The sequence below is a fragment of the Camellia sinensis genome, chromosome 13 (assembly GCF_055761805.1).
Source record: "Camellia sinensis isolate YWXY chromosome 13, ASM5576180v1, whole genome shotgun sequence".
NCBI classification, from domain to species: domain Eukaryota; kingdom Viridiplantae; phylum Streptophyta; class Magnoliopsida; order Ericales; family Theaceae; genus Camellia; species Camellia sinensis.
In genome coordinates this window covers 4,147,501-4,158,685 of record NC_138973.1, presented here as the reverse complement: position 1 = coordinate 4,158,685, position 11,185 = coordinate 4,147,501, and the positions used below count along the sequence as shown (strand labels likewise).

General features: G+C 34.2%; 2 protein-coding genes across 2 annotated transcripts in view; one reads left to right on the top strand and one right to left on the bottom strand.

The window, feature by feature from the left end:
- The first annotated feature begins 1,265 nt into the window (after nucleotides 1–1,265).
- LOC114311214 (Peptidyl-tRNA hydrolase II (PTH2) family protein) lies at nucleotides 1,266–3,442 on the top strand. Its single transcript, XM_028257294.2, has 2 exons — nucleotides 1,266–1,694; nucleotides 3,109–3,442. The coding sequence occupies exons 1-2, from the start codon at nucleotides 1,335–1,337 to the stop codon at nucleotides 3,289–3,291; spliced, it is 543 nt and encodes a 180-aa protein (XP_028113095.2). The 5' UTR covers nucleotides 1,266–1,334; the 3' UTR covers nucleotides 3,292–3,442.
- Nucleotides 3,443–6,408: 2,966 nt separating this feature from the next.
- Nucleotides 6,409–11,185, bottom strand: part of LOC114311215 (coatomer subunit beta-1) — a 7,744-nt gene continuing 2,967 nt past the window's right edge. Inside the window, exons 3-5 of the mRNA XM_028257295.2 lie at nucleotides 10,322–10,831; nucleotides 8,048–8,133; nucleotides 6,409–7,006 (exon numbers count right to left, since the gene is read on the bottom strand). Of these exons, the coding sequence (XP_028113096.1) occupies nucleotides 6,802–7,006; nucleotides 8,048–8,133; nucleotides 10,322–10,831 (801 nt within the window). The 3' untranslated portion in view covers nucleotides 6,409–6,801. The remainder of the gene's footprint in view (nucleotides 7,007–8,047; nucleotides 8,134–10,321; nucleotides 10,832–11,185) is intronic.

Here is an 11,185-nt window from a genome sequence, read left to right as displayed (position 1 = left end):
TGTCCTATTAAAGCATTCGTAATCTTCTCATGAACGTCGACTGCGATAAGGCGATTGGTGATACAAGTAGCCTTTAAATAGTGCCAAAAATCCTATTTTTCTTATTGAAAAATGTTTGAAACTCTTTTTTAAAATCACCTCCAAAGTAATCATAATTAGGGGTGTGCGTAATACCGCCGAAACTGTCAAAACTGCATCGAATCGCACCGAACCGCATCGCAAAGGCAAATTCGTTATTATTTGCCAATCGAACCGCCGATTTTTGATAAGAAAAATGACAAATTCTAGTGACACTTTTATCAATCCGTCAGTTTCTATTTTTCTTCCAAACTGCACCGACCAGCACCGCTATTAAATCATGTTTTATAAGATTCTAAAAATTATTTTTTACTTAAGTTTGTTTGTTGTTTTATACCTTAGAATATAGTATTACATTACTGCTCGAGGGGAATTCAATATGTCAGTAATCCAAAATAAAGTTGAATTCCAATTCACTTTTCAATCCTTTTTTTTTTCTGGCCATGTTGCAAACTTGCATCAGCTCACTTTTCAATCTAAATACTTTTCAACAGTAAACATTTTCAATATATTGTAAACCCTGAATGATTTTAATTTTATGCATTGTATTTGATCATTGTAGCTTCTACAGATGCTTGTAATGAACTGATAGCATAGTCGTTGATATTATCATGTTGTTGCTACACTTGCTGCATCAGAAGAAACCTTTGCAAGATGCTTAATATTACGGTATCTCTCGTCTTTTTTTTACTCTTTGATTTAAGTTTTGTAATTTGAATTATATTTTTTATAAACCATCAATCCGCCCAAACCGTCAAGACAAATCCGCCATTATTTGCCAATCGAACCGTCAATTTTTGATAAAAAAAAATGACAAATTCTAATGACACTTTTATCAATCCGTCACCCGCCATACGATTTCTATTTTTCTCTCATATGTATAAGGTCTACTATATGAGATCTTTAACCTCCGTTTGAGAAGAAAAAAGCCAGGCTTTTTTGGCTAAAATAGCCACAAAAAACAAAATAGGCTATTTTAGCCACAAAAAACAAAACATCAAATCCAACCCATAATCATTACAATCATATCTCACAAAAAAAGTCAAAAAAGTTAAAAAATCAAAAAACTCTTCTCAAACCAGGCTAAAATAATCCAAGTTAAAATAATAAAAAAGCCAAAAAAACTAAAAAGTCAACCCACTTCCCAAACGAAAGCTTAGATTTGTGAGATCTTGTACCGATAAAGTCTCGATCATTATTCTTTCTTATACAAACAGTGACCACCACCACCTAACCCAGTTGATGGATGCCCCCTAATGGCAACACATGTCCATTGGGCAATGGTACATTCATTGTTGCAGCGGTGCACCCCATTTCCCCACTCAACAACAACAACTCATCAAGCTCTTGTTGTTGGGGCTAGAGTTAGGGTTTCGTTGGAGTTCACCACTCGAGCTCGTATGGGTTCCTCCGCCGCAGAGGCCGTCACTTCCATCCCTTCCGACGAAGTTCTGGTACAGTACGTGGTGCTCCGGCGAGACCTCATCGACACGTGGCCGCTTGGGAGCGTCGTAACGCAGGGATGTCATGCCTCGGTATCGGCCATTTGGTCTCACATGGACGATCCTCATACTCTAGATTACTGTAGCCCTACCAATCTCGATTCTATGCACAAGGCAAGTAAACCCTAATTCACACAAAAGTCAATTCTCATTTTTGTTGATCTTCTGATTATTAATTGGTTCTAATTTTCTCTGTTTGTTTGTGTTGCTCTTCCGATTTCTGTCAACATTTGTAGATTTCTTGTAGTATTTAATTGTAATATGCGCTTTGTGTCAGTTCTTTGATTCCAATTGTATCAATTTTGTTCTTTAATTTTCACATTGTGTCAATTTAGTTCAATTGATTTGATGACATCAGTTAAGAAAGGGGTTATCAATTTCACTAAATTGAATTGAATGGTAAAATTGATATATTTAGAACTACAAGAATAACTTCACATTCTGTTCAATTTCCCTTTTCGTTTTGTTGATATCTGTGAACTCTATGTTGGATTCGGAGTTTCTTTTTTTTTTTTTTTTTTTTTTTTTTTTTTTTTTTTTTTTTTTTGGGTCTTTTAGCTGATTTCAGGTAACTATATGTTGAAGTTATTGATCATAATCTATTTCTGAATTGCTACCACTAGTCAGTGCATCTTTTTTTATATCGGTCTAACTCAGTTGATAATCGTAAAGCATGATTTTGTAAAGATTTTGATATGTTTTTTGTGGGTTTTGATAGAGAATGAGCTACTCTGTCAAAGACCAAGGGTTAGCCTAGCCTAAGGATGAGGTGATCCCTATCAGGTGTAATGTCTAGGTTCGAGTTTTACTTGTTACATGATGCAACTTTCACTTTCTCTATTCCCCTCTGCTCTGTCGTCTCAATCACTTGAACAAAATGAGGTGTTAATTCGCCCATGTTGCACTTATTCTGGACATTGGGTTTGGATGGAGAGTAGCTGTCATCTGAGTCACTTGAATAGATTGAGAAGTGAAATTGCTCATATGGCACTTACTTAGAACATTTATAAATCCATTTCTCCTGGTCTTCTGGATTAGAAGTTACCTAGTTTCGGTAATTGCAACTCAATGCTGTGGTAAGATAGTTATTGTAGCGTCTGGATGCTTGTTGACATGAAAAGATACTCATAAGTCTGCCCGTAGAACAGGCTATCTTGACATGACAAATGTTAACTTCTAGAAAATAATATGTATTTTGTTATTCATACTATAGCCAAATGTTTTCCAACATGGACTTGGATGGTGTAAGTTAACATATAAAAAAAAAAGTACACTCAAACTAAAAAAAAAAGGTCATAAAGGTCATAATTTTTTATTTTATTTTCTTTTATTTTGTTGGAATTCCACGCTGTCCGAGTAGAGACCACTAAAACAAATTGGGGTGGTTGGAGATTTTGTTTCAAAAAGCTAGTTCTTTTGGTGAAATTCATGATTTTGTGCTCTTGTTGCTGATGTTGGTATATCTGCTACATGTTGAAACTGATAGGCAATAACTTGCCAATTGAATGTTTCTTTATGGATTATGTAGGTTACTCTTGAAGTAAAGGGAGAAACCCAGATACGGAACTTGTCAGAAAAGCTCACAGCTGGTGACATCGCTCATAAGCTGTGGATCGAACAACCTGAGAACATTCCCACATGTCTTGCCACAAAACCCTACCCTAAATCCGTAGTGTCGTCATTTTTCAAAAAGCTGAAACTCTGTAAGTGATGGGATTTTTTTAAGTGTCATCGAAGAATTTTAGTAATGCAGAATTATCATCTTCGTTCAGTTATAAAGTGAAGTCGTATCCTATAAATACATTTTCAACGATTTTGTTTCTTTTTCTTCAATGGTGAAGAAACTTGTGTTTGGAGCTGAAGTAAAGATGGGTCTATCAACTAATATTTGACATCGTAAGTTGCATTTGTTGTATCAGAAATCTTAAGATGCAGGATTTGAGCCATCCATGCCAAGTACCTCATTTAACATTTGGTTAGGCTTTTCCTTTTTATTCCAATGTACAGTGCAATTGATTTAGGGACATCAAAGGGAGCATAGTTACGGACTAACATGGGCATGACTAAATCTAACCTTTATGCCCACACCTGTTGATGATGACCTACTTTTATTCCTTAGTTATTTGAAATAGATTGGAGCCAATATTCACAGATGGTGTTCACATTTCAGGATTAGCCTGAACTATTGTCGTTCCTTGCCTTATCAAACTCCCAAACACTTGCATGCCCTTAATGTTTCTCACCTATCTATTGGTCATAAAAACTTAGTACATAAAAACATACTTTATCATTGCACATCGTCAAATTTTGGTAATATAGCTTTTAACGCGGTCACTTGCACTCTTCCTAGATTTTGATAATTTAGCTTTGTAGCTGATAATGTTGCTTTTGATATTATGCGAGAAAATCCCTTTGTTACTCTTTACGAGTCATATACAACTTTATATTTTACCGATCTTTTGGGAGGAAAATCTATTATAGTCAGTCCTATAAATATATTTTGATTAGTTTGCTGCATCAAATTTTGGTGGCGTAACTTGTAAGGGTATCCCTCTGCTTTTCTCATTACCTGGGATTTTTTTATTCACAAGTGAGCTAGATAAGTTTTCCTTTTCTCTTATGTCTCCTCTGGGTTTTTCCATGATTTTTTTTTTTCTTCCCCAAATATTAAAGGACAAGATTGGTGAGGACTGGAATTTGCATGTGAATGTTATCTTGTTAACTTGAATTTTTCGGAATCTACATGGAATGTTATCTTGTTGATGTGGAGTTCATTCACCAAACTCAAACTAATTAGGCACTATTGATCTGCATTTGCACACAAGGCTGGTTCTCTCTCTCTCTCTCTCTCACACACACACACACTTGAGTAGATAAAGAAAGACTAAACACCTAGTGAAATTTATTTTTAACACTGAGGAAAGTATTTTTCATTTATAGATGATGTTTTTTATTAAATTTGAAGGCAATGTTCATGAAGGCCATTACGTTAGGAACAATTGGCAGCTTTTATGGTTGTTCCCAAATGGCCCCTAAAAACAGCCCAAAAACTGCTGCTGCTGTTCTTTTTTGGCCAAAGAAAAAATAGCATTATGCTACATAAAGGCCCCGTTTGTTTTGGGTTATAGCAAGGGGATTAGGATTACTAGTACCTTGGGATTAGTATATGGGGTGTTTGTTTTGAGAGATTGCCTTGGGACTATTAATACCTTGGGACTAACTAATACCTTGGTATTACTAATACCTTGTTTGTTTTGAGAGATAGGGAGGGTACTACTAATACCTTGGTATTACTAATACCCTTGGGGAGGGGATTCATAGTGAGGAGGTAGAGATGGTATTAGAAAAATAGTGAGGGGATTAGAAATTTTTTTATTTTTTTTATTTTTTATATATTGGAAATTTTTTTTTAAAATATAATTTTTAATTTTTTATATTTTTTTATTTGTTTTATTATTTTATATAAAAATAATTTAACAATTCCTCACTACTAATCCCCTCACTATCAATCCCCTCACTACTAATCCCCTCACTATCAATCCCCTCACTAACAATCCCCTCATTATTAATCCCCTCACTATCAATCCCCTCCATTCTATCTCTGAAAACAAACGACCCTCACTAACAATCCCCTCACTATCAATGCCCTCCATTCCATCTCTGGAAACAAACGGGGCCAAAGAGAACAAAAGTTCCCAAAGTGGGGTGGAGGACTTTGACCCCTTTTGGTAGAACTGTAGGAAAGTGATTATAGCTTGTAGCTTAACAGCTTATAACTTATAACTGTGAACATAAGTCGATTTTTGACTTATAAATTAAGTTTCTCCTCCCCCATTCAAAGAATAAGTTGATTTTTGACTTACAAAAAGCTATAAGTTGTATTGTTAAGATGAACTAAACACATCAAAATAGCTTAAATTAAGTTAAAAATTGAAATAAGCTGGAAATAAGTCCTACTAAACAGGGCTTTTATCTTTTTGGACATTTTTGGCATCCTTTGGCCAACTTTCTGGCATTGTTCTAAAAACACATCCACCATGTAGATATATGTAAATACTGAGAACATGGCCACCATGTAGATATGAGATTTTTATTCATGAGAAGAGAGATTTGAGAGCTTCTCTTTGATTGCGTTCTTAAGTTCTGGCTACGGGTAGTTTCTGATGTTCACCATGGCAAGTATGGTTTTAAGTTTGATTCAGATCTTGTTTCTCGAATACCTGTAAAAAGATTGGTAATTTAAAATTTTTAACCTTTTCAAATCACAGTTGTTTTTTGACAGTTATAGTTTGTGTAGGGTTTATTTGTTTGGAAACTAGAATTTGTTGTATTTTTATTTTTCTTACAGTTAACCTGGTGACGAGATGTAAAGGGGATTAAATTTTTTCCTACTACGTTTTGAAACGTATTGAGTAGGTAATCAAAAATCACCCTCATGTGAATGGGTGAAATCAAGGCAAACCAAAAGTACATTTTTTGTTTTTGAGATCCAAAAATACATTTAAAAAAACAGTAATGCTAGGTGGTCATAAATTTTGTAGCTTGAATGATCCGAAACTGCTAAAACGACGTCGTTTTAACAATTTCGGACCATTTAAACCACATAAATTGTGACCACCAAACATTTTTCTTAAAAACATGATGGTTCTCAAAAATAAAAAATAATAAAAATGATGAATGGCACAAATAAATTTATTTTCCACTTGTCAAATCCTGGACCCAAATATAGCATACAGATTTTCTTTAGAAGAAAAAAAAAATGATTTTTCTAAAAATGTGCTTACATGATTAATTTAAATATAAGAAGATTTTATTAGATATCTAATTATTAAAGGAAAATTTACTCAACTTATATTTTAAAAATGTAAAGTATCGCACATTTTAAACCATACGAGATCAACGTTCCATTGTTTGGTTCACCTCATTCGAAAGGAACATAAAGCTAAATACAAAACAAGAAAACAATTCCACTCATGCCCACAAAACTCAAATTTCCAGGAAAAAAAATACATCAAGAGAAGCTATTTGTGATAGAAATAATAAAGTCCTTCAAAAAGGTTGGGGTTTTTTCCCTTCCTAATGCAGCAAACAAAAAGGAATCCTCCCCCTATCTCCATTATTTTCTCTCCTCCTTTCCGACACCGTAATTTGCAAATATCACAGTATAATTGAGTAACCGTTAGGAGGAGAGAGTATGACAAAGGAGCATATGATAACTGGATCAGCTTCCTCCCTTCTGCTTGAGAGTGATCTTGTCGCCCAAGCTGAGAGCGATCCCCTGGGTCTTGCTCCTTATCCTAATGTAACCACCAAGCTTTCCATCTGCTTGCTTTTCAATGCTAATATTTATCAAAGCATCCTCCCCAAACACGCTCTTTGCGTACAAGTTCGCAGCCAAGAAGCCACATTCACCATCCAGCGCTGACCTGCAACATAAACCAGCCAACCACAACATAGAGGATTGCTTACACAGTTCTTTTTAACCTATCACCGACTTTCAAGTCCAAGCCAGGCCCCATCAGCCTCTTGGTTTGAATACGAATAATAGTAAACAAAAGAAAAGAAAGAAAATATGAATAATAATAAACAATCCTAGCCATGAAATTTTTGCATTTCCCTTCTCATTATCCGACCATAAAACTAAATCATTTCATGCTCCTCTAATACAGCGTTTTAGTAAACACCTTCAAAAGTTCAGACTTGAGAGGCGTTTCTAAAAATGCCAATTAATTAATAATCACTTTTTCTTCTAGTGTATGCAAACATTCAACCATTCATTGAATACTTGAATGTTTGCACATCTTTTCGATATAGAAAATCTTGTCATGTAATCCAAGCCTAGATTACTATCATTATGTTTAATAGCAATGCCAAAGTTGAAAACATTACTAATGCTAGAAATCCCAAAAATTCAACCAAAGTTTCTACCAAATGTTTCACATGAGTGTGGGACCCACATTTGTAAGACATTTGATAGAACTTTTGGTAGAATTTTTGGGGTCTTTAGCATTTTTGAACATAGAACAATCCACCATCTCAAGACCATCATAAATACACACAAGTAGTGGCCTTAGGAAACTTTAGGTTAATATGGAGTTTAATTGGATTAATACATGTTTAAGTTAGAATTTATGCTTGTAACATAAAAGGAACAAAGAAGATATGAGTTCTTTATCTTTAATATTATCCCTTCTGTTGCCAATCAAAAATAAATAAATAAATAATACAAAGAAGAAGATAAGAGAAGAAAAAGAATAACATATAGGTGCATTAAGGTTATTTTACATCTAAAGGCAACGGAATTAGGATTGTATTTTAATCCAAAACCACAAGAGGGCCTTTTGGTTATTTTTACATGTCAATGAGGTGGTAATGCTTCAAGGCCAAATCATATGGAGGTAAAATGGGTTTTCCCCAAATTTATATTTGGAAAAACTTTTGGATAAAAGTCAAAAAGAAAAACTTACGGTGCAGTGAGGCACTTCATGTTGGTTGATTTGATAATGTGATCAAGGAATTGTTTCTCATGTTGAATAACAGTGTTGACAGCAACCTGCAATGCAGTAGATTAGACTGAACTTAGATCATGTCGTCAATCAAATAACAGAAGAATTATAATAAAAGGTAAGAGGTCTTTAATGTGAATGATGGCCTTCCATTTAAGGAAAATAAGGGCAGCTTATATTAAACCAAAACAATGAAAGAAATCAAAGGAGAGATCTACTGCAATGCAACTAGAGCCTAATGCACTTGGAAATCTCCAATGGAGTCCCTATTTCTCATGTTTGTCAGAAATGGCCTCAATTCGCAATAAAGAAAAAAATTACAGGCAAGACAGTAATCCAAAATCATGGTCATCAAAAGTCCACAGTTAATGAAAATGCTCGTGAATGTGATCGGTAAAGCAAGTAAACATGATCAAAACATTATTTAATTAATCCAAACATTTAAAAAAAAAAATTCTAATATCAAAACAAAATAATGAAAACACTGTTGCAACCATAAACACAGTAGTAGAAATGAAAAACATGATGCCTAATAGTCTAATAATGCCATATGAGTTGGACATGGGTGCATATCTAGAGACTGGACCTATCAAACTTTAAATTTAATGACACATGGACTCAACAAAAAAGAGTAATATTTTTAATCTATTAAAGTCAGATAGTAGCAGATACATATCTCACACCCTTGTTCAATTCCTAAAAGAAGGTATTCGAAACGGTTCTTCAACTTGTTTGTTTTTTGAGCTTAGCTTTTTCATCTTGTTACTACATGACCTAATCCTAAAATCACTTGATTAGTAACTGAATAATATTGGAGTTCTCAAACTTTGTCTCATGTCTAGAAGGCTAACCAGATGCAGTTAGCAAGAAAAGAAGATTCAATTGAGAGGCCTATGTCCAAGATTCCTGATCCTACATGACAGTCTTAGCCCTAGTCATTGAGTACCCTAAATGGGGCCAGTTCAGGAAAGGGGAACTAGAATAGAACAGAGTAGCCTCTTTTCTTGTTTTATAGCCAAGTCTCTCACAAGCAAGTCAAGACCAAGAATTACATCCACTATCCCAACCTGGACAGCACCAACAACTCTTTCTAGATCAGAATACAAGATACTTATTTCAACTAGAATTCCAATCAGTTGGGTGGCGTGTGAATCATAGTAACTTGAACTACAAATTTTCACAAATTAGAAAAGCTATGAAATAGAATAGATAAATGGCCAAGGAAGATTTGGGCAAAAACTGCAGCCATTGCCAACAACCAAAATCAACAAGAATATGAAAATACTGTGATAATTGTTGGCATATATTTAAGAACTACTGACATTTTAAAAAATTAAAAACCAATAAAGGGCCTTCTGAAATTTTCAATCAAGTTACAAATGCAAAGAAAAATTGAATTGCATCTGCATTTAACTAGAAACATGCAAATGTTAATAATTTATTAAAATGTCAGTAGCCTAGTGACTGCACTTCATTTTCATTCGCTCATTAGTCATTGTACTTAGGGCTGCAAATGAACAGAACCGTTCGTGAACAAGTCCGAGCTCGGCTCGGTAAGAGCTCGTTCAAACTCGGTTAGTTAATTTTTTTTACCGTTCGAGCTCGAGCTCGTTAAATTTTTAATAAACAAGCCCAAACATTCTAAAGCTCGGCTCGTTAGCTGACTTGTTTAATATTTATTATTTATATATTAAATAATATAAAATTATGTATAAAAAATAAGAGAAATATGCTATTTATATATTTAAAAAATATAAATATAAATAATACTTAACTATAGATAGTATATTTATATAATAGTGGTAGTATATATTATTTTAGTAAAATATGGACTTTTTTTTAGTATGTTTATATATATTGTATATATAATTATATAATCAAAGTTTTAATTGTAACTTTAGTCTTACATGCAAGTATGAATTTATAAATTTTTTGGCTCATTAAGGTTCGTGAACAGGCTCGAGCTCGAGTCGAGCCTAAGCCAACTCAGCTTGAGCTCGGTTCGTTAAATTTTTATTCAGCTCGAGCTCGAGCTCGAGCTTGTTGAAATCTTAATAAACAAGCCCAAACACACTAAAGCTCGGCTCGGCTCGTATGCAGCCCTAATTGTACTTTAGCTATGCCAGACACACCATTTGCATTTTTATCTTGCAAGAATATTTTAAAATATCAATAAAATCCAATTATTTTGAAAATATAGCTGCAAAAATTATTCAAGAGAACAACTAAAGGTACCTTGTTTTCCCACTCAAACTCTGCCCACATAGTTCTAAAAGCTGCATCACTGCACGCTGCAGGAGCGATGTAGTCCATGATGTCAATGTGAATGTCATTGAGAACAATAACTGTCCTCTCAAGAACGTTTGAAGTCTCATAAACAATGTTCCCAAAAATTACTCCAGTCTCAGTTGAGGACACCTTAATATTGGCCTTTATTTGTTTACTTGATTCAGGAGCTAGGGTGTAATTCTGTGGGCGATCGACAAGTTTTAGATCACCCATGGTTGCCAACTCCAAACATAAATTCTGTAGGGTCTCCTTAGTTCGATTAATTACGGTAACATCAAGGACAATATCATAATGATGAACTGTGACATAAGCTTCGGCATAGACTGGGTCGCTGAATCCAGTTAGTTGAAGAATACGATTTAGCTTATTTGCATCATCGCCTTCCTTCATAAATTCCCCAGTAGCACGTTTTAAATCATCCTGGACCTCATCTTCCAGCTCAAGCTGGCTCATACCCTGCAAAATAGATGGAGTCGGAGCAAATTAAACACGGGAGTCTAAGCAAGCCACAAATGGCCTTCATAAATCTAGAAAGACCAAAAAAAAAATCTGAAGGTTCAGGAGATAAAGCAGATAATAATAAATAAAATAAAATAAAAAGAGGCCATTTATATTGATCGATAAGCTATACTTATACGTCATTTTATATGTATATACTATATACTGTTTAGTTACATTGATAGTTATTTCATTTTAAACACTAGATGTTTGTTATACGCATATTCATAATTAAATTTTATAAACATACAGCATACTTTGAAGGCTAAGCTCAATAATCTTTCTACAAAATGGGAAAAGCGTAAAATGATC

Excerpts from the sequence above, each read along its gene's own strand:
- LOC114311214 (XM_028257294.2), top strand. The coding sequence starts at position 1,335 with ATGGCAACACATGTCCATTGGGCAATGGTACATTCATTGTTGCAGCGG. Across the intron at positions 1,695-3,108 it reads ATCTCGATTCTATGCACAAG|GTTACTCTTGAAGTAAAGGG; the intron begins GCAAGTAAACCC and ends TGGATTATGTAG.